Source organism: Dreissena polymorpha, chromosome 2 (genome assembly GCF_020536995.1).
Source record: "Dreissena polymorpha isolate Duluth1 chromosome 2, UMN_Dpol_1.0, whole genome shotgun sequence".
NCBI lineage: Eukaryota > Metazoa > Mollusca > Bivalvia > Myida > Dreissenidae > Dreissena > Dreissena polymorpha.
The window spans coordinates 53,489,108-53,514,589 of NC_068356.1; the positions used below are offsets into that span (position 1 = coordinate 53,489,108).

At 38.1% G+C, this 25,482-nt stretch overlaps 2 protein-coding genes across 4 annotated transcripts in view; both read left to right on the forward strand.

The window, feature by feature from the left end:
* The window catches only part of LOC127867043 (uncharacterized), a 210,057-nt gene extending 193,231 nt beyond the window's left edge, over positions 1–16,826 (forward strand). For 2 of the 3 annotated variants that reach the window (XM_052407968.1, XM_052407967.1), the window contains one exon: positions 16,539–16,826. In XM_052407968.1, the coding sequence (XP_052263928.1) occupies positions 16,539–16,739 (201 nt within the window). In that variant the 3' untranslated portion in view covers positions 16,740–16,826. Of the gene's footprint in view, positions 1–16,446 lie in introns of all 3 variants that reach the window. The other variant, XM_052407969.1, reaches the window with a different exon arrangement.
* Positions 1–25,482, forward strand: part of LOC127867042 (uncharacterized) — a 502,500-nt gene that overhangs the window by 157,410 nt on the left and 319,608 nt on the right. The window contains exon 2 of the mRNA XM_052407965.1: positions 12,113–12,247. The gene's annotated coding sequence lies outside the window, so the exon portion shown is untranslated. The remainder of the gene's footprint in view (positions 1–12,112; positions 12,248–25,482) is intronic.

Genomic DNA, 25,482 nt, shown 5'->3' on the forward strand with positions numbered 1-25,482 from the left:
CAAGGTCAAAGGTCAAATATATGGCTTCACAGCGGCGTAGTAGGGGGCATTTTGTTTCTGACAAACACATCTCTTGTTTTCAAACTTCTATGCAAATTGCTTTGTTTTTGTATGTCACTATCTACAACCATATATATATAAAGTATGACACTGTGACATTAATCGTTTGCATGTGTACTTTTGTATGTCACTGTCCATAATTATATGAGTCGTGTTCTGAGAAAACTGGGCATAATGCATGTGCGTAAAGTGTCGTCCCAGATTAGCCTGTGCAGACTGCACAGGCTAATCTGGGACAACACTTTTCGCACATGCATTATGCCCAGTTTTCTCAGAACGCAACTCATATGATAGTTTGTGTTGCATATGTACATATATATGTAGCTGTTTTCCTGTCTTGTAATAAAACGTGTTGGGAAAAAAATATACATGTATGCTTGTACATGTATGTTGCTTTATTATGTCTTTGCACATGTACTCATGTGAACAATTATTTTGTACATGTGTAAGATGTGACTTCTAAAATAAAGAATATGTTCTTCAGTACAGTGTTCTTGTAGTAAAGTGTCAATGGTGTCCCTTGTATGGCTTTTGTTTACACCCGATGATTGTTTACACACAAGGCGTACGAATTAACCTGACACCCATGTGGTTCATTAAGTGATTTTCAACAATAAAACATAATGCTAGTTACTATATACATTTACTGACAATTTTATAGGAGGAAATCTAGCTTGATGCCTTACCTACAATAATGCAAATCGCCGGTTGAATGGCTTAAGGGATAAAGTTATTTTGACATTTTGTCTGTCCGTCCGAAACAACTTTGCTCAGAAAAAAACTTCAAAATTATTAAATGAATTTGATCGAACCGTCACATTACAATGGACGGCATTAAGAGAAAGTGCAATGTTCTGGTCCAGGTTTTTTAACTTTGAATATTGTTGTTTGGAACTTCAAATTTAAAGGTGGGATTTGGTTTAAACCGCCATACAATATTATAAGAGAGACACGAAGAGAAGTACAGTGTGCAATAAATGGCCTGGACTTCAATTAAGTTTTCTTAGCCGGAGCATAATTTCGGAACAACATGTATAAACAGGGATTGGCTGAATCCTCATACATTGATAGAATACATTTAAATTAGTGTGTAAGATATTTAGCTCTACCTAATCTGTATCTAATTATCTGTATATCTTAATTGAACTATATCTACATCCATTCTGTGTTAAAAATTCAATAACTATCGATGGTCGTTACAAGCTATATGCATCGTTACATTTCCGAAACGAAATGCTGGTATGCATGAACAAGAAGTGCCCCAGAACTAAATGGTGTATTATGATACCAGCAGCAAATATTGAAAGAGTGGTTGGTAGACTGATGTATTCTTTTTCATACGCATGGCGCCTTGATGGTTAACAAGTGTTTCAAGATTCAAAACGCTATTCCAAAGGCTTAAGGAAAAAAGCGGATTTTACAACAAGAGCACCGTATAACGGGTGCCAACGCTCGGCTGCGGGTGCAGTTTTGAATAAATGAAAGCATGTCAAAATATTTCTTAGAGGTCACAGTGATCTTGACCTTGGACCTAGTGATCCAAAAATGGGTGTGGCGTGTAGAACTCATCAGGGTGCATCTACATATAATGTTTCAAAGCTATAGGTAGAAGCACTTTGATTTTAGAGCCAATGTTAAGGTTTGAGCACGACGCCGGCGGACGACACGACACGACGATCTGGCTATGACAATACCTAGGGTTTTCCCCGAAAACAGCAGAGCTAAAAAAACACTTTTCGAAGGTGTCACATGGACATCAACGCGGACGTCGAAGCCAGGACGAGAAAGAAACTTCCCATATTTTCTTTGTTTTGTCTTGATTCAAACATCAAGATGATAATGCCACTTGTTTATAATTGGACACTTTCAAACATCGGAACCCAGGCTTAGAATATATTAAACTTCACAGCAATTAGTGTAGTAACGCAAATAATTTTGAAACGAAAAGAGACGCCATGGGATCAAGACAATGAATATATGTGCGCTTGAACTCGATTTGGTCATGATATCAACAGGAATTAATAATGTTATTTAAATTTTAATACAACAATGTCACCAAATCTAAGCACTGAAGATAATAATCAGGTAACAGAGTTTAAATTGCAGACTATTTATGAACCCGACTGAGACAAAGATCCAACAAAACAAGTAGGACATACTGACGTTATTTTATGTTGCTAAATATTCATGCCATGAGTAACATTGTCTATGTGTGATCACGAGCGGGCTTCAGTTTTGTGCATATGCTATGAGTATAATTATGCTACTTCTTACCAGAATGGTCGTTTTCTAGCTCTTGTAAAATCAGCTTTGTAAATAAATTTAATATATATCATGTAAATTCGTTTGGAGACGGATACAAGTTTACACAGCGGCGACTGAAGACAAGTGTGTGTGTGTGTGTGTGTGTGTGTGTGTGTGTGTGTGTGTGTGTGTGTGTGTGTGTGTGTGTGTGTGTGTGTGTGTGTGTGTGTGTGTGTGTGTGTGTGTGTGTGTGTGTGTGTGTGTGTGTGTGTGTGTGTGTGTGTGTGTGTGTGTGTGTGTGTGTGTGTGTGTGTGTGTGTGTGTGTGTGTGTGTGTGTGTGTGTGTGTGTGTGTGTGTGTGTGTGTGTGTGTGTGTGTGTGTGTGTGTGTGTGTGTGTGTGTGTGTGTGTGTGTGTGTGTGTGTGTGTGTGTGTGTGTGTGTGTGTGTGTGTGTGTGTGCGTGTGTGTGTGTGCGCGTGTGTGCGTGTGTGTGTGTGTGGCCGGGGGGGGGAAATAATATCCATCTCTGAAATCAGAAACATAACACTGATTTAAACCAATCATATGCATTTAAACTGAACTGGTGTTATTTTATTCAGAAAGCGTCTCCAGTAACAACTTTTCGAGCATGTACTTGTTTAAAGGCGACTTTTCCTGACTATTATTTATGACAGGCCGTACAACTTTTCATCCATCTTCATTTATATAGATGTAATGTATTAAAATACCAAATTGGCCTGGGTTGTCGATCGGGTGGACGAAGAGGTGACTGGTCGCTTTTGCTAGACAATTATTCATATATCTCTCCAAGCATATCTTATAATCTTTAGAAAACGCACGAACATTTAAATAATAAATACACACTACTATTTACAATGAACATACGTTTTGAAGGTACTCCTAATGCCTGCATGTTATTAAGTCTGTATATGTCTGTAAATGAACCGAGCTCCACCTTGATATACCTATACACATAAACATGTGCACACAATATGACTTTTTTTAAGTGTTTGAAAACGAGTAAAAAAGGTAATTTATACTATACGCAGGGTATTGTTTACCTTCCCTAATCGATGCTGGTGCCACGGCTGACAGTGGCAGCTCGGTAGTGCAAGCGTTAACAAAACATTGCAAAACGCTCTCGGACGCCACAAATGGTAGGAATCTTTGCGAAGCTGAAATGTTACTACTGCACATCAAACTTAAATTCATGGAATACATTTAAGCAACTTTATTGCAATGTATAAACTTATAACACAAGCCAACAAATACACGTTGATAAGAATAATCCGTTTTTAACGAATGCACTTCAATTTGACAAGTTTGAACATTCTTCTGTTTAATAGTTTGTTGCATTAATTTCAAATTATGTAACGTATGATTACCATTGAAACATATTTCCACAATCAGCACCGACACTTGTCTGACAACCACCTGGTGGAAGGACCGACCGACCGACAGACCGACATGAGCAAAGCAATATACCCCCTCTTCTTCGAAGGGGGGCATAATAATTCTTATGAAATGGCAATCTAAGTATACAATAAAATATGTTTTTGCATAAGCAGTTAATATGTGTTTTTTACTATAATATTTTTCTTTCTTTTAAGGTTATAAATTATGAGAACTTAATTCCTCTTTACTAATTGCTTTCTTGCATTAATTGGCATCAGCTTCATTAATAAATAGATGAAGAATGATGTGGTAATTATCCCCACGCTTTTTGAAAAAAAGGTGGGGATATTGTGGTGATCTCCGCCGTCCGTCCGTCCGTCTGTCCGTCCGTCCGTCCTGGCCACTATCTCCTCCTACACTAAAAGCACTAGAACCTTGAAATTTACACACATGGTAGCTATGAGCATATGTGCGACGGTGCACTATTTGGAATTTTGATCTGACCCCTGGGTCAAAAGTTATAGGGGTTGGGGTGGGGCCGCGTCAGAAATTATCACTCATTTTTTTAGGTTATTTTACATTTACTTCTTTATTTCTACACCGATTCACTTCAAATTGATACTGGACCTCACCTATGACAATACGGTCAATCTCAACCATGCATGGCTCCATTCCCAACCCTGGGGCGCCCCGCCCACATAGGCCACACCCACCAAAAATTTCCATTTACTATAATTTTTTCATTTCTACACGGATTCACTTCAAATTGATACTGAACTTTTGTTATGACATTAGGGTCAATCTCAACTATGCATGGCCCCAATCCCAACCCTGGGGCGCCCGCCCACATAGGCCACACCCACCAAAAAAATCCATTTACTATAAAAAAAATTTAGGTTATTTTACATTAACTTCTTCATTTCTACACTGATTCACTTCAAATTGATACTGAACCTCTCTTATGACAAAACGGTCAAACTCAACTATGCATGGCCCCGTTGCCAACCCTGGGGCGCCACGCCCACATAGACCACACCCGCCCAAAATTGCCTTTTACTATAATTTCTTCATTAATACACTGATTCACTTCAAATTGATACTGAACCTCTCTTATGACAATACGGTCAATCTCAACTATGCATGGCCCCATTACCAACCCTGGGGCACCCCGCCCACATAGGCCACACCCTCCCAAAATTGCCTTTTACTATAACTTCTTTATTTTTACACCCATTCACTTCTAATTGATACTGAACTTCTCTTATGACAATACAGTCAATCTCAACTATGCATGGCCCCATGATCAACCCTGGGGCGCCCTTGGGTCAAACATGCGGCGTGGGGATACGCGTCGGCCTCTGCCGCGCCATTTCTAGTTCATACTTATTGTTAAATACTGTAAAAATTAACAATGGACTAGCACATAGGTTAGTCACGCCACGGTAATCAAATATACACCCCAGTGATAACAACACACGCCACGGGATATCAATTATACACGACGATGATAATAATACACACAATGGGACATAAAATATACACCCCGGTGATAACACTACACACCTTACGACATCAATTTTACACTCTGGTCATAACAATACACACTATGAGACATCTATTATACACCCCGGTGTTAACACTACACGCCACGGCAATCATATACACATCTGTGATAACAACACACGCCACGGGACATCATTCATACCCCGGTGATTACAATACACACAATGGGACATCAAATATACACCCCGGTGATAACATTGCACACATCGGGACATCAATTATACACTCCGGTGATAACAAAACAAACCATGTGACAACAATTATACACTCCGGTGATAACAAAACAGACCACGGGACATCAATTATACACTCCGGTGATAACAATACACGCCACGCAATATCAGTAATACATCCCGGTGATAACAATACACACAACAAGACATCAAATATACACCATGGTGATAACACTTCACACCACGGTCATCATTTATAAACCCAGTGATAATAATGCACACCATGGGGCATCGATTCAAAACCCTGGTGATAACACTACACGCCACGGGACATCACTAATACATTCGGTGATAAAAATACACACCATAAGAAATCGATTATACACCGAGGTGATAACAATACGAATCACGGGACATCAATTATACACCCCTGTTATAACACTAAACGTCATTGGGCATCAATTATACACACCGGTGATAACATAACACGCCAAGGGACATCAATATTACACCCCGGTGATACCACTATACTTTGAGGGACATCAATTTTACATCCCGGTGATAAAAATACACACCAAGGAACATTAATTTTAGACCCCGGTGATAACGATACAAACCAAGGGCATCGAGTATACGGCCCGGTGATAACAATACAAACCACGGGGCATCGATTATACACCCCGTTGATAACAATACAAACCACGGAGCATCGATAATACAACCCGGTGATAACAATACAAACCACGGGGCATCGATTGTACACCCCGGTGATAACAATACAAACCACGGGGTATCGATTATACGGCCCGGTGATAACAATACAAACCACGGGGCATCGAGTATACTGCCCTGTGATAACAAAACAAACCACGGAGCATCGATTATACATCCCGATGATAACAATACAAACCACGGGCATCGATTATACGGCCCGGTGATAGCAATACAAACCACGGGGCATCGATTATATGGCCCGGTGATAACAATAAAAAACACAGGGAATCGATTATACGGTCCGGTGATAATAATACAAACCACAGGGCATCGATTTTATGGCCCGGTGATAACAATACAAACTACGGGGCATCGATTATAAGGCCCGCTGATAACAATACAAACCGCGGAGCATCGATTATACGGCCCGGTAATAACAATACAAACCACGGGGCATCGATTATACAACCCTGTGATAACAACAAAAATAACGGGGAATCGATTATACTGCCCGGTGATAACAATACAAACCACGGGGCATCGATTATACACCCCGATGATAACAATAAAAACCACGGGGCATCGATTACACGGCCCAGTGATAACAATACAAACCACGGGGCATCAATTATACACCAAGGTGATAACAATTAAAAACACGGGGCATCGATTATACGGCCCGGTGATAACAATACAAACCACGGGGCATCGATTATATACCCCGGTGATAACAATAAAAACAACGGGATATCGATTATACGGCCCTGTGATAACAATACAAACCCCGGTGTATCGGTTTTAAACCCTGCTGTTAACAATACAAACCACGGGGCATCGATAAAACACCCCGGTGATAACAATACAAACCACGGGGCATCGGTTATATGGCCCGGTGATAACAATAAAAACAACGGGGCTTCGATTTTACGGCCCGGTGATAACAATACAAACCACAGGGCATCGATTATACACCCCGGTGATAACAATAAAAACCACGGGGCATCGATTATACGGCCCGCTGATACCAATACAAACCACGGAGTATCAATTATACACTCCGTCGATAACAAAACAAAACAGGGGGCATCGATTTTACGACCCGGTGATAACAATAAAAACAACGGGGCATCGATTATACGGCCCGGTGATAACAATACAAACCACGGTGTATCGATTATACACCCCGGTGATAACAATAAAAAAAACGGGGCATGATTTATACGGCCCGGTGATAACAATACAAACCACGGGGCATCGATTATACGGCCCGGTGATAACAAAACAAACCACGGGGCATCGATTATACGGTCCGGTGATAGCAATACAAACCACGGGACATCGATTATATGGCTCGGTGATAACAATACAAACCACGGGGCATCGATTATACACCCCGTTGATAAGAATACAAACCACGGGGAATCGATTATACGGCGTGGTGATAACAATAAAAACAACGGGGCATCGATTATACGGCCCGGTGATAACAATACAAACCACGGTGTATCGATTATACACCCCGGTGATAACAATAAAAAAAACGGGGCATGATTTATACGGCCCGGTGATAACAATACAAACCACGGGGCATCGATTATACGGCCCGGTGATAACAAAACAAACCACGGGGCATCGATTATACGGTCCGGTGATAGCAATACAAACCACGGGACATCGATTATATGGCTCGGTGATAACAATACAAACCACGGGGCATCGATTATACACCCCGTTGATAAGAATACAAACCACGGGGAATCGATTATACGGCGCGGTGATAACAATAAAAACCACGGGGCATCGATTATACGGCCCGGTGATAACAATAAAAACCACGGGGCATCGATTATACACCCCGGTGATAACAAAAAATCCACGGGTCATCGATTATACAACCCGGTGACAACAATAAAAACATTAAAGGCACGCAGCTTGAGTATAAATTGTTTGGATCTAAAATATGTTTAAGTTAAAATAAATGTGATTGACACGCTGTGAACTTAATAACATGATTTGTTTCATTTAGTGTTATTTTCGCGTTTTAGGTGAGGTAACTTGAAATCAAAGCGTGCAATGGTAACAGAGGACGCAGTACCGGTCGCAAACAACTATTAAAGTATTATATATATATATATATATATATATATATATATATATATATATATATATATATATATATATATATATATATATATATATATATATATATGTATCTTTAAACAATTAACTAAGAATAAACATCGTTGTTTAATGTAACGCAGGTTACATAAATATTATTTTAAATCAGTATTTGCAATTCAGATTATATTAATACAAATTTAGTTCGGTGTAGCCATCAACAATTCAGTGCGTTTCGACCTTTTGCACATGCGCATTAGGGACGGTGATCATCCCGGTGAATCTACATCATCTACATCGGTACGTTGACCAGTCAAACTTGACAATTACTCAACGGATAGTAGCGCTTAATAAAAGGGTAAAGTGATCGATAGAATGATAGATGTTATAAAAATAAAAGATGTGATACAAATTAAGTACAACATAATAGTATGTATTCAGGGAATATAAGGTTAGAAGAGATAATACAGATAAAGTACACGATACTACATATTTAAATTAGGAATAATAAGGATAGATACATAGTAGAAGGAAGGATAAAGAGAGATAATCCCAGCTGGTCATACGACCATCTGGTAGTGAAACCCCTTGTTATAAATGCAGCGTCGCTAGCTCCCTCTTGAAGGATACCAAAGAGGGGGCCTCAGCTACTGTAGCTGGTAGTCTGTTCCACACTGGGATGGTTCTGGGGAAGAAGCTGAACTTAAAGACATCTGATGATGTTGAGTAGTGGTTGTAGGTCAAACTATGCATGTTCCGACGTGTTCGCGCTGGTGCTTCTGATAGATAGGCATCGCTTGGTATGTCGACCAGGTCATGTATTATCTTGTACAGAATCACTAGTTGGAGTTTTGTGCGTCTGTCCTCAAGAGACTCCCATTGAAGTAGATTCAACATATCGGTAACGCTGCTGGTATTGCGGTAACGGTTGGTGGTAAAACGTGCAGCTCTTCTTTGGACCATTTCAATTTTCATTACTTGTTCTTTTGTGTGAAATAAAAGTATTCTATATCTCGACGAAGTGTATAGTTTAAGCGAACTAAATATAATATTATAATTAACTATTGTTCTCCAAGTATGTTCTTTATGGTAAGGATTTATTATTAATTTGTTACGCGTATGAATTCTACGTGAAACGCGAAGGTTATGTATTAGTAAAAGTATTTCGCTTTTAACCTAATTGTTCATAGTTTGAAATCGAAATTGACTTCTTTAATTGTAAAAGGAAAATAGAAATGTTTGGTGTAATTAAAGTCTATATTTATTGTGTTTGTTCTCGGCTTATAAATATTGCAATAGCCTTGTATAATGTAATAAATTAATGCGATGGTGAGATAAAACGAAGCCCATATTTATAATTTCTGACATGAATATGCATTTCTAAAAATAACCGTCTCTCACTTCAAGGGGGTTCCCCTCACGGGTTTGACATATTTGTTTGAGTAGTATAAATGACTGATATCATCGTTCAGAATGCATGGCGGATTGCAGTCTGAGTGACGAAGATGTGTTTGTTTTATTAGCATGCGTTCCGAACAAAATGTGTGTTCATGTCTGCGCGTCTTTATTTCAAATGTTGATCCAGTACGTTTATGATAACGTTAAAACTTCATCTTCTTTCTAAATGCAAAATTGATATTGACATATTTTACTTAATATTAACATACCTAAAGGTATTAGTTATACTCAAAAGTGAGAGCTTTGCAAATTGGAAAAAAATCACTGTTCCATGTGAAATGTTTTGCCCTGCAATGGAAGTTACATATTTTACTTATCAATAGCCATGGTACTTGTCAAATTCGGTATGAATTCCGGCCAAAACGGTTGGCGAATGTGTAATAACAAGTTAAACATATATTACATAAAATATCATATTAAATCGGCAAGTTTACGGGTTGCGGAATGAAAATTCCTGGTACCGAAGTTCACAGATTGAAGAATAAAAAATCAAGATAAAACAATTCATTACTTTCAGATAAATGACACTGCTTAAATAATATATTATTAAGGAACAATTCGGTCATATTTTAAGGTATGTTCTATTAATTAAATTTATTATAAACAATGCATTAATTCAGTTATCTTTATTTCCGATGTCCGATTTCATTATGCTTTGAATTCCAATCATATAACTAATTTATAATATTGCCTCAAGTAGAAATATCTCTGCATGGTCTTTCTACGTAGTTCGGTCGAGTTTATAATTTATAATGTTGATTTACTCTACACTTTCAAGTCCACAGGGTATTTTAACCAAACAATGATAAACACGGGTCCCGTATGGAAGGTCCCGTGTCTGTACAAAAACAACGCCGAACTCTACCGCTATTAGAAGTTAAGTGCCTCCAGACATACTGGTTCATGTACACGATTAATTTGGAATACATATAATCAAACAATTATAAATCTGAAAAAAACGCTTGTCAAGTTTATGTGTGACTTCATGCGAGCTAAATGTATTAAATGGATACTTACATATATATATATTAACTGCTTATATGGATTATTGTCGTACATATAGGTATTTGAACATAAACTTGAACAAGTAATAAACCACATTTGCGGTTATGATAATCTAATCAATTTCTTTGTGAAGCGGCATTGTCCAGATAGACTAATAATGTATGTGGGTCTTTTAAAATTATCTTATGAACCACATGACAGGCTAATCCGTTAATGATGATACGTTTGAATCGGATGTAGTAACATAAAATAACATTGTGTAATCACGGTTATATGACTTCTGGTATACACAGTATTGAAAAAGGTGTATCACACATTGATCATCTATGATCGCTGTGGTTAGTTTATCGGCAAAAGACTGGTAACGTCGATATATATGTTAATTTTTCATTGATTGTGTATGTCACGTATTTTTGTATATGGAATAAGTGACCAACCGTTTTATCTCATCTCTGCTTGCAGTCGCGGTTATTTATGCTAGTGTAATTTAATCTGCCGATATTGCTTGGAAATTAAAGTTATCATTAGTAAAACTACTTGTGTTGTTTGCTTTTATTAGGTGTCGTGAGCATCGAAAATCTCCGGGCGATATTTTTACTGTGGAGATGTATGCTTTCAATTTTAATCGCCTAATATTAAGTTGGCATTTTTTAATTTCTTAAATGCGGTTGAACATTGATTATAGGCATATGAATTGTGATTATATAAATTTCAACCCGAACAGGTGCAGATGAACGTGTTAATATAAAAAGTCAATGCATCGCGTTTTGTTCGTGAATACTTTGTAATATCGTTGAATTAACTACTGGACTAGCTTGCAATTATTCAAGTTAACAGTTTAAATGTTTGAATCCAAGTTTCGTGAGGCGTCTGCATGTGTCGTGTTTTAACTTTCTCTTGAGGCTCAACCACACTGAGCCTTAAAAAGGTGTATTTCTGTTACGGTAATTGCGACATTAACATATAAATGTCGACGGTAAATGTTCAACGTAAAATAAAATGGCGCCGGCGAAAATAATGAGATCATTAAACAACTTCTTAAATAAATTCAAAAGCAGCAAAACTATATAAAGTTTTGATTTTATGTTCTCAGTACATGTTAAAAGTTTACTTAAATTCATTCGGCATTTAACCGATAGCAAACTGATAATATTTATTCACGCATGTCATTGCTCAGATAACGTCCTTTTCGTTCAGCAAACTCAAATATTGAAGAGTGTTATATAGTTTCTCCTGTTGTTTCAAATTGAAGTATTGAACTTATTTTATAAATTGAAGCATGCACATATATACTTTAATGTATAACATATAAAGTGTTACAGATGATCTTTCGAAATGTTCTTTTTTTCTTTTGCGTAAAAAATATTCTTATTATTTTGCAGGACGACATCTAAAAACTCTTGATTAAACTAGCTACGTGGCGGTCCACATGCCATATCAACACAAGTCGCGTGCGTTACTGCAGTTTTCAAACATTCCGCGCCGAAGAACAACCTTACTGATCGGTCAAGGGCACGGTATTATATTATCTGCCATTGTATTGAGTAATCATAATAATACTTTTGTTCAATATATAATGACTTAAACTTAATTGTATACATTAACGCAGATAAGTAAGAGGAAAATACATTAACGACAACTCCATTAATTACTGTAATATGTTGGTCCATTGCATGAGGTAAGCGCATAAAAGTAGCAATAAATGTTCCCACTTCATCAAGTGTATTATTTTACTACTAGTTTAGTTCGTGGCATCGAACACACCATGCAGTGTATGTTACAATATCAGTAAAATAAAATTCTATATTTACTTCCATTTTACTTCCTTTTATTTGAAAGATTGGGATATATAAGAGGCCGTTGAACGAATTTTTCTTTTGGAAAACTATTCATTTTGCTCGCCCAGGTATATTAGAGACGTAATGTTTTTTATTCAACTTGAGTCATTCAACCGGCATATTACCTGACTAGGCTAATAAATCAATTGTGATGTATAAGGTAAGGCAGGTTTCATATAAGACGTGTCTTTTACACGGGCAGAAGCCATCTTATTTGCATTTTATTGAAAAGCAGTATTGTTAACGTTACATAACATAACTTAAACTTATGTACTGCAACGTGTCAGCTATGATCAGTTTATATGTACATGCACGCGTATTCGTGATCGTGTTAAAAATATTGATTTGTATTTCATGACAATTACCCGAACTATATCACATATTCTTGTCCATATCAGCTTATAACAAGGCCTACGCTGCAGGAATGAAATAACGTAATGCTCAATTTTGTTTATTACACGGGTGTTATTACACTAGTTATATAACTGTAAAATGACGGCATTTTTGTGACGAAATGACATAATTATTCCAGCGAATTTCTTCAGTTAAACTCTTTAACAATGTGAAAAAACGGTGAAAAGAGCATACAATCAAGAGAATATTTGTTGGTCATGTTATAAATAGAATCTTAGATTTGTGGTATTTTTGTATTGAATTTATTAAACTCGTCATCTAAATAAAGATAAAAACTCGGCAAGGGTCGTTTTTATCTTTATTGAGATATATAGGATCTTGCATGAGTGGTCGTTTTGTATTGAATTTATTAAACGAGTCATCTAAATAAAGATAAAACGAGGCTTGCCGAGTTTTTATCTTTATATAGATGACGAGTTTAATAAATTCAATACAAAATGACCACGAATCTAAGATTCTATTTATAACATGACCAACACATTTTCTCTTTATTTTATGCACTTTTCACCTTTTTATTACAGTGTTAAAGAGTTTAACTAAAGAAATTTGCTGGAATAATGACATCATTTCGTCACAAAAATGACGTCATTTCACATTTATATAACTAGTGTAATAACACCCATGTAGTAAACAAAATTGAGCATTACGTTATTTCACTCCTGGAGCCTAGGTCATGTTTTAAGATGAGTTTAATAAATTCAATACAAAACGACCACTCATGCAAGATCCTATATTTATCAAATATCTCACTTCAGCACTGTATGGATGGCTGAAAGTGGCACAAGACCTGATGAACCGGAAAGATTCCCAAGACAGGGCAATATGTCCAGCAAACAAGACTTGGTAAGATGATAAGTCGAGTGCAGTTTGTGTCCAGTACACAATGACAATTAACGCATAGTTTTCCCGTTTATATGTCTGCGTTTCCCCTACCCCTATTATATTTCTTAATGACATTTCAATCTAGATGTTTAATGTTTGCATAACTAAAGGCAGATATACGTTAACATCTTTAGAAAAAAGAACAACGGTAACTTTATACTGTATATCAATAATTGGTCCCAAATTAAATACTTTACTTCTGTACAAAATGTGAAACATTAAAAATTAAAACATCCGTTCTCATGAATCTTCTTATAACCACTTTTCAGTGCCTGCACGTGCCAAAGTACGACACTACTTTTTGGCAAACGTTTTTCACAGTTTTCTTTCAAATTATTAAAAAAACTATTTAAACATCAATATATTGTATTTACAGACATAACAATTAAAGTTTATATAATTTCGTTAAATTATGCAGCTTTAACCATAGCAATTTAGTTTATTATCAATATTTATAACATTATTCGTTCCGCATTTGCAATTTCAGATAATAGAGATTTAAACATTATATGTTTAGTATATTTATGAATGGATGTCATAAATATATATGAACTCGCCGTTGATTACCGTCTATATTTTCAGTGTCTTTATTTCAATCCACGTAATTCAATTTATTAATTAATTCATGGTTGGCAATACTTGTACCGACTATTGGATTATTCACTGAGAACATGCACACGAAATTGTAATATATTTTCACAAGATAATACTTAAGAAATACTATTTTTCTATCATGGTTTGTTGTCGAATAACCCACAGTAAGGAGTATTGATGCGTAGGAATTAAATCACGAGTGCGAAATAACACGCATCTATACAACTTACTGTGGATTATTCGACAACAAACCATTATAGAAAAATATTATTTCGATTCTAACACGATTCTGATTGATTTGGTTCAAGCTTTAGGACGTAACTATGTTTTTCAATACTCCGCCTTTCTTAGTACAAAGTTCACTATTTAGTGACGTCATTGATGTGTACAAACATATGACGTCGTTTTCATTCATAAATATTTTGCAAATGACGTCACTTTCATTGAAAACAACAATCGTAGAAACTTAATGACGGCACGTTTATTGATGCTACTGAAAAGCTGACATGCTATAAATGTTTTCTGAATTACGCTTCCTAACCAATAACATTCTTTGTATGTGTGGTTATGCCACTTATCACCAAATATACAATTTGTTATTTCATTACATTTATACATGCTACATTTATTACATTTCTTTCAGAGCGGGTTTTAGCACGTGCATTTTACTGCAATATTTTCTTTATTTATTCGGAACTATTTTCGAAACATTAAGCTCCGCCCATAAGTTATTGCAGAATAACCCACGCTTGATTTCCTTCTTTGTCTATAGAAATCAAGTCGCGTGCCGTGTTAGAATTTTAAATTGATAATACATCGAATGGTATGGCCGTAAAAAAATAATTTAAATTGGAATAATTTTAGTATCGCTGATTTATTTGACTACTAACGATATAATGTTATTTGTGACATGTAGCGTGTTTCTAATTGAAACGTTTTTTAGATTCAGTGGGAAAATACCTCCGTTGAGACATGCACTATACTGGGCTGGCTCGGTTACGGACAGGAGATCATACAGGCTCGGAGAGACGCATATCGGGAGTATGGCAAGCTGTTAACTGCAAGGTTATGTGGAGAGGCAACGTATATTATTGCGGGTAGCAAAGGTGAGGGGCTGAGCAGCTACTTGGAAAGTGATGTGGATACAATGGTTGTAAATAATAGAGTATTGTGTTTAGAAAATGATGTAAATTCAAGTGCCTTTCCTGGGGAGATAACCGTGTTGAGATCACTCAGCCGCAGGAGTTACCATGGTCACTGTAGACTGCTACTGGAGAGACGCGGTACAACAATTCTCAGGCAAGTAAATGATGCGTTTTGTGATGACGGATATGGTCGCGAACTTTTGAGCAGTGAGTTGTATGTTAATAACTGGTCGAACGTAGACTTGACTGAGGGCGAGGTGCTGCATGAGCGTGCGGGACCGTCAATTCCTAGTACAGTGGGTGGAATTTATCACATGGACTGTGTCCATGCATTACGTTACAACTGCCCCAACATCCTGTCAAAATGGGCCGCAAGACCTCGCCACTGGCCGCCACCGGAAGTCGTTCAGAGGGTCGTATCACTTGGGGCATTTCTTACGCCTGTTGGATTTAAAGGAAGCGAATATCAACATGTTGAATGGAGTGTGTTTTAACGCCGGTGAGATCGAACTAATTAGCAATCTTAACGACACTCAAACTAAATTGTATGTTTTATTGAAAATGATAAAGAACGATGTATTACATCCACGTAAGAAAGAAGTTACATCGTACACATTGAAAAACATCGTTTTATGGATGGCGGAAAATAATCCTCAAGCCTCGTTTCATAAAAAAAGTATTTTGCAGTGGTTGCACGAAGCATTGGATGCGCTTAGAGTTGCATTGATCACCTTAGAGCTACCATACTATATGATTCCAGAAAGGAATTTGATGCAACCTCTGGACTGGATGGGGAACAGCAACGCACATGGATATCAACGATTACAGATATGCTCCATGAAGGTCCTAGGGTGATACTCAGACTTCCAAAGATACGACAATGCATCGTAGCTCACCCTGAACCATTCCGATGGTTCAGCGGGAGGAGAATTGAGCTGGAGTTGCTGGAGCTCATGCGCATGAACAGAGCGGTAATCTGCAGGGATGAGAACGGGGAGTTTGACTATACCGATGCGATTATGCAGGCATTAGAGAGACGAATAAACGAGGTTATAACGGATGTTTGCGTGAGGATGATAATGGAAGGGAGTCGAATTATCGACGCGGATGCTATTTTTGATCGAATTATGATGTAAAACGTTAACGATGATCAATAGATCAGAAACGAGGCGCGGACAACACGTATTTATATCTTTTGAGTACATATTATCTTTAACGAATCACCGATCATTAATGCCAAAAACTTCAAAATTATACAACTTATCATAATAGGGATTTGTTCAGTAATTGATGTTTGACTTGCATAAGTTCGTTTCACTTTTTAAAAATGTGCACAATTTTACAAAAGATTTGTTTACAGTAGGCTGTAAACTATACCGAAATAATAAATTTCGATACACTTTATTAAAAAATGTCAATCGCATAGATAACAGTAGTTTGCAAAATAAAGTTATGTAAAGTAATTTTGCTATATTGTATATATCTTAACAAAATATGTACGTATCGCGCTTGGAAACCAGCGGTATAAGTTCAAGTTATGCATATATTTCTTTTCTGAACTAATAGTAGTAACTCATTTTGTCGACCTATGTGGAAATGTGACTTGTGTTTATTTGCGTATGCATGTTAGGAAATAAAGTGTGTTTGTGTCATTTGTATCACATCTTCTTATCTAAATGTTCACTTGGTTTATGGTTGGTATTGTTATCGCATTTGCACTGAATGAATATATGTGTTACTGACATTTACTGAGTCCACTGGTATTGTTGTAATTGCTGTAAATGTATTGATAATATTCTTGTTTTTCTTGTTGAGTAGAAATATTGTTGTGATTTGTAATATTGATCAAGAAGTATTGATCACATTGTTGCACTTATCGATAAAAATGGTGCATATATGTGTTCATTCCTATTTTTAAAATGTCTTCAATAACGCAATTGTTGCATTAACAAATAAGAAATAAAGTACAGTTGTTTTATGCGAATTGATTAAACTACTTCTCATGTGAATGTATAATTGCTCGTGTTTTTAAATGGACAAGTGAATGTAAACTTTTATTGAACACGGATAATCTGTTTTCATCAAAACACATAGTTTGTATTGAATCTAAAGATACAAAGATATATGTTATAGTATTGATGTTTTTATGCGGAAATATTTTCATACATGATAAACGTAATGGTTGATTTTCGTTAATCTAGTTATACCGTTAATCTCGTTTTGTTCTAAGCGTGTGTATCCTTATGTAAGTTTTCTTTTTGTTAGTTTTTTAAAGAGGCTGTTTTCGGAGAAACTCCGAGCTATTGCCATAGCCAACTCGTCGTCCGCCGTCCGCCGTAGGCGTCGTTCTAAAACCTTAACATTGGCCATAGCTTTTTAAATATTGAAGATAGCACCTTGATATTTTGCATTCATGTGTATCTCATGGAGCTGCACATTTTGAGTGGTAAAATTTCAAGGTGAACATCATCCTTCAAGGTATAGGGTCGAAAAACAAAGTCAAGGGAAGTAATAAGCTTTAAATGGACATAGTTATCTGACCTGCCCACGTATATATTTTTGTTAAATTAATCAAAGCGGCGCAGTAGGCGGCATTGTGATTGCTAAACAACTGGTAGGTAAATCTGAAGCAGAAATACTAACTACTTCTCAAAAATAAATTCCCTGAAAGAGAGGCTGAGCAACTCAACATCAAATCAACACCGCCCGTGCAACCATCACCAACGCCCGTTCAACCCACAAAACCAAAACAGGTCATGAACCCTCCTCCCACACAACAACAACAATCACAGCAAGCAAAAACCCACAACCAAACCATTAACGCAAACAACCCGGTCACCCCCAAACAACAACAACAACAAACACCACGACGCACACAACTCCAACGTCACTTACTGGCAACCTAAAAACCATGAGAGCTCGCCTCTACACATCCATAGGAAAAAACTTGATCTGAACCGGTACCGCCCGAATCCTATCATTCATGCGACATAGCCATCACAGAAGGCAAGCGCTCGCGCCGCCGTTCCCGATATACTTCCGCCACGCGTACGGTTTATATTAATAGAACAACGCCTTAAGCTTGTACAATCTTCCAATACAAGCCCCTCAATGGCTACGACAGCACCAAATATTACTTCAAATCTTACCGTAATGTCGTGGAACGCCCGAGGGGTTGGCTGTCATGATACCAATAACAAATTGTATGAGCTCCAAAATTATGTAAATAATAATGAGATACATGTTGTATGCATCCAAGAAACAAACTTTAGAAGCAAAAATAAACAAGTTCAATTAAAAGGATACCAAGAACCCGTGAGATCAATAGAAGGAAAAAAGGCAACGGCCACGGGGGTAGCTATATATGTAAAATTGGGAATCCCATTTACTGAAACCAAGATTAACCAAGATTGCCCGATTGAGTCGTGTGCTATCACACTCTACCTCGATAAAAACCTGTCCTTTCGTATCCAATGTGTATACGCTCAAACTGTAGAAAATACTCTCAAAAACTACTCAATTTTTTTCACTCTTTAGACCATAGACAAAACAATATTATCATTGGCGATTTTAACCTCAAACACCCTTGCTGGAACCCCGAGGGCGATCCACGATGTGATGATCATGCGGAAAATCTATTAAAATTACTAAATAACACAAGCCTCAATTTCTTAAAACGACGGACAGGTCACGAGACTGGCCGACCGCGCCGGCCATTCTGACAGCGCGATCGATCTCGCCCTTATATCAGCTAAATTACAAGCGATAAGCGACTTCAATGTACTCGACAATTCATTTGGTAGCGACCATCTCCCTATCGTGGTGAATTTAAAACTGAAAATTGAACACACCCTTCCGTCAATACAACATAAGTGGAAAATCCATAAGGCTACACCTTGATCAATGCAATAACTTTAAAGTTCAATGCAATAACGAATTTCTGCCCAACGAAGATAATACTGACTCTAACACTCACTTCCATTCCTATCTAAATAAACTCACGACAGCGCTAGACAATTCTATTCCCATAGCCAACAAAAAACCTAAAAAATTAAACGCTCTGTACCTTGGTGGAACGAGGAATGTGAAACCGCTATTAAATACCGCGAAAAATGCAGGAAAAAATGCATCAGAATCAGAACGGGTCCCAAATATGAAAACTTAAAGAAGCCCGCGCTACGGTAAAACAAGTAATTAAAAAAGCAAAACTAGATAGCTGGAACGAGTTCTGTAACAATCTTTCGTATAAAACCACTAGCAAAGAACTTTGGTCTCAAGTACACCGTATGCAAGGCAGACCGCCTCCTATAACTCCGATATTCCGCATCAATAATGAAATACTTGTAACAAACGCCGATAAAGCTACGGCCTTAGTACACCACTACCAAACGGTAAGCAGCGACGAAGGCTACTCTCGAGCCTTCATTGCGCGAAAACTTAAAACTAAAAATGAATTTCCAGAATGGCTCGAATTTCATACACAGACCAAAACTCACAAATACAATTCGCCTTTTAGCTTATTCGAACTAGAAACAGTCTTACTGACTTGTAAAAATGGCGCGCCAGGTGATGATAATATACATTACAAAATACTGAAACAACTCCCTCTCTCTGCAAAACAAGAGCTCCTCGCCTTATACAATAAATCGTGGGCCGAAGGCACCCTCCCTGATGAATGGCATGAGGCAACAATTATACCGATCCTCACACCTAATAAACCCAAAGAATCTCCAGCCTCATACCGGCCGATCTCGTTAACATCAACATTCACAAAACTAATGCAAAAAATGATTAAACCCCGATTATGCGCTTATCTTGAAAAACACAACCTAATTTCGAAAAATCAATCAGGGTGTAGAGCTCACCACTCGTGCGAAGACCATATAGTGCGCCTCGAAGCCGACATCAGAAGAGCTCAAAATCTAGGCCAATCGGTAGCAGCCGTTTTCTTAGATCTCACTGCCGCGTTCGATAAATTATGGAATGAACATGCGATTCTTATGCTACATACACTAGGTATAGAGGGCACCATGCTCAAATGGCTCGCAGCCTTCCTCACAACGCGGAAAATAAAAGTAAGACTACATGACGCGACTTCCGAAACGGTCGAGACAACAAACGGCTGCCCCCAGGGAAGTGTTCTCTCCCCCATATTATTCTCCGTTACAATGAACTCGCTAGAACGCACGATTCATAAGCATAATGCACAAAATAAAACAGGCCTAATTGATCTTTCCCTCTTTGTAGATGACAGTGCCATATGGACTACCTCATGGTCGCCTAAACTAGCAATTGATAAAATTCAAAACGCCCTGACTGCTATAGAAACTTGGAGTGCATCATACGGCTTTCAAATTAATCCCTCTAAAACTCAAGCAATTGTTTTTTCTAACCGCGCATCCAAAACAACTTCTAAAAAAATCACAGAACTTCCGCTATTAACACTATGTGGCGCTACGCTCCCATACCTCGACAAAATTACTTGTCCTAGGAATGACATTTGATAAATACCTAACATGGGAAGAACACATCCTCAAATTAACAGTGCGCTGCCAGAAAGATCTTAATTTTCTCAAATGCATCCAAAAAAATAACTGGGGCACAGACAAGAAAGCACTGATGAGTATTTTACAAAGCCACTATCTGAGCAAAGATAAATTACGGAAGCATTAGCATATAACTCAGCCAGCGATTAACTACTTAAAAAGCTACAAGTTATCCAAAACACGGCACTCAAAATAATCACGGGCACACGTAAAACCACAAGCACCGTTCTTATCCATCTCGAGTGTGGAATGCTTGACCTGGACCATCAAAGGCAAATAAATCAAATGAAGTATTACGCGCGCACTAATCCTATGGAAAACAACCTACCGATCAACTCAAAGGTCACCGAAGACCCGGCCTACAGTAAACCTAAAAGTCGCATTGGAGACCCGTACGCGCAAAATGTCCGAGCGCTTAATTTATACTATAAAATTAACGAAATTGAACTCCAACCACCTACCTACTACAGCCTTAGTGAAATAGTAAAACCTGACATCGACTTTCATCTATCAACACTGATTAAAAAATCCGAAATCGACTCCAATAGCGCAACCATAGCCTTAAATTACATAAATAATACATACGGCGGGTATACACAGATTTTCACAGACGGTAGTAAAAACGAGGATTTAAAATTAGCCGGCGCTGCGTACGTAGTATACAACCCTCAAAATGCCATTATCCACCACAACAGATTAAAACTTAAAAAGAACTTTCCATATTTGCCTGCGAGCTAGCAATAATTAATGACGCAGTAAGGTGGCTTAACACGCTTAACACGCACGAACAGACAAACTACGCTGATTTTAACCGACTCTCTTAGCGCATTGCAAGCACTACACGCAGGATCCTCGAAAACGCGACCAGATTTGATATACGCAGCTCTAAAAGGTATCACAAAACTGACTATAAAAACATATCTCTTAAACTTATATGGATACCTAGTCATGTAGGCATCCCGGGCAATGAATACGCAGATAAACTTGCCAAGTTAGGATCCCAAGACGGCCTACTATCTGAGCTAAAACCCAGCGCACGCGAAATTATAGCCATTATAAACCAAAAAGCGTACAATGAACAGGACTACAAATGGTCAAAATACTGCACTGAGCATGATTATACCACTTATCACTAACCCCAGCCATAAGATCCATATCTATAGCCCCATTAAGCAAGAAGATAGGGCATATACGCGTATGCGCTTAGGGGTGACTAGGTTACACGGTGATAGCTACGAAACTGTTCTGTGCCCCAAATGCAGTGTCCCAGACACCTTCGAACATTTATTCTTCATATGCCCTCAACACGCGGCCCAAAGACTAGAACTAAGTGCAGGTATAATAGCAGCATATAACAATATCTCTGTTAACATTGATCGCCGTCTACTGTTAATGCCGCCGAACAAGATCGGATCCGTTATAAGACATGTTTTTAAATTTTTGCGAGATACGGGATATCTCAATAAAATATAAATACACTAATTACATCGCACATTAGACAAACAATTAAAATACTCCGCTAAGCGAGCTTCCACTGCGTATGCCTTATTAAAATAAAATATAAATATTACAGGTTAAATACACAGCAATCTTAGCAATCTAAATATTATAAATATTACAATATAAATACACTAGATAAATTGCTTCCCTAACAACCTAAATATTAAACCGTAGACCGTTGTGACTGCTGAAAGCGGGAGTCCCGAGTGGGACGCCGCGGTGATGCGGGAGACGCCGCAAGAGAGACAATATTATAATAGTATATATATCTATCGATTTATCCCAAGATATTATACAGACATCATATATCCGTAACAATATCTCTTTGTCCCCATACTAATAGTAACTTAAGGTTTAATTCCCATATATATTGCAAAACAAACATAAATATGTACGGAAAGGACTATTTTGACGATTTTTTGCGTAATTAATTATCTCCCTTGCAAAAACAAGAGCTAAGGCAATTCGCATTAAACGAACAATTATATGAACACCTTATTTCTGTACCAATAGCCATTTTTACTTAATACTAATAGTAATTTATTTTTCAACCCACCACCGACTTGAAAACAGACACAAATATATGGGAAAAAAAAGACTCATTTTGGAACATTAACGGCTTAGAATTACCTCCCTTGCAATATAAAACATATGGAAATACCCCACAAACGCTCGAAACTTCAACCATTTAGCGTCACAAAATCTATTCTGTTAAAATTAAGGCTAAAACAAGATTCATACCTGCACTTAATCTAATAAAATAAAGCGATACAGTAGGGTATATTAACCAAACCAGAATCTTCTTGCATAAATTATCTTCCTTAGGCTAATCCGAAATAGCAAAAATATGCGTATAAACAAGTCGCGTAACTTTCAAAAGTGCGAATAAAGCGCGTCCCGGTGCCGGACTAAAAACACATCTAGGTAACTACATAACATTAACCCTGTCTGCCGGACCCCGTCCGTGGACTATAGCCATAAAGGGGCCCTCTGGGCGGGCACGGATGACTGGTCACTTTCTGTGTGTCAATGGGGCCGCTCGCCCGGGCCCGCACAGAGTGAACCTACGGTATTATCACGGCCTGAGCATAACGCGGATATGACAACCGACCTATAGTTACTCCGTCGCAGGGCATAGCCAACGGGTCACACCTGTGTGTCAGTGGGGCCCCCTGGTCTGTGCCCTGTGACGACGCCACGGATGGGCAAGGGCTGACAAGCTACACATTATAACCCAGTAAAACAACAACAACACTATCTTAATAAAACGACGGAAGGGATTACGGTACCGAATATAACTGTCAACCAAATCATGGAATGTAGCGGCCGCCTGTCTCGTTAACAACCGCGACCGTACAACATAAACGCAATTTAACCCTAAGGGCACGCTATCAGAATCAATGACGGATAGGTACGCTTGATAAAAATAAAAACGAACATCTGTAACCACTATGTAACGATATGGACAAATCTAAAATCCCCACTTTGTAAACCAAAAAATCGGGCTAACAGTATCCGGGTTCCGCGAGACCCTTCCCCCCCCCTGTGCTGGTCCTCGTTATTTTAAAATTTTCCGCTGCACCCAGCACGCAGCAGCCGACGACGACGGTAGTGGGGTAAGCACGCAGACATTACACTTCCGCACAGAGACGGAAGCCGCATTAAGTGCGCACTCAGGTAACTCAATAGAGAAACCTTCAGTACAACCCCTTTAGATGTAGATATCACAACCATGTATTTTATATATGCATTATAATTAAAAAAGTTGGATGGAGCGTGTCGGCTGGGGTGGTGAGGCGCCCCCCTCGCACTGTGGCTCTGTCGACACGACCCACCCAAGATTACCAAAAAAAGAAAAGTGATGATAATTAGTATATTTGTTTCTCAGTGTATAGATAGAATAACTTATTGCAGTCCATTTATTTACTAACCATTGTAATAGCCACAATAACACATAGAACTGCTGCCTCTGATATCATACATAACCAGAACCAGTAAAGCGCTCACTCTCCTAATACCAAACTACCATAACCACAGTCCATCTCTTCTATCATCAAATAAATGATCTATCAAAAACAAAGTCTGGCCCACACAACACCACAGTGCCACAGGCAATCGCCTCAGAAAAAAGAAAGAAAATCTCGAAATTGTCTAAGCCCACAAAACAAAATAGTCATCTTGGTCCATTTACACACACTCAGTCCCTCTCTTCTATCATCTAGTACATGATCTGTCAAAAATCTAGTCTGACCCTCACAACAACATACAACCATTTCCCAAAATAGCAACAGAGAGTGCCCAAGCTTCTATAAAATATGACACAAGGCAGCAGATCTGTATATGTACCAATACTAACACTATATACTAATATGTCCTCAGCGAGAGACGCTACATGCCGTCCCTCTTGAAAGATACTGAAAAGAATGACTGTTTGCAGTTCATTTGTACACTAACCGTTATATGTTCCTATGTAGCCGGATCGAACCCTTAGCTCGACATACCCTAGACCAGACCACGATACTAACCTGGCATATTACACAAACACATAGGAATGCTGTCTTTGCTTTTATAACCAGAAACACTAACGTGTGCGCTCTCACTAATACCAAATTTACTCAAACTCAGCCCCTCTCTTCTTTCATCAAATAAATGACCTATCAAAACTAGTCTGGCCCTTACAACACCACAGTCTCACAAGATACTTAACACATCAATAAGAAAGAATTTACAAAGAGATTGTCTGCCCCCCAACGAACTAGTCATCTCGGCCCAATCAAACAAACATAGTCCCCTTCTTCTATCATCAAATACATGATCTTTCAAAAACTAGCCT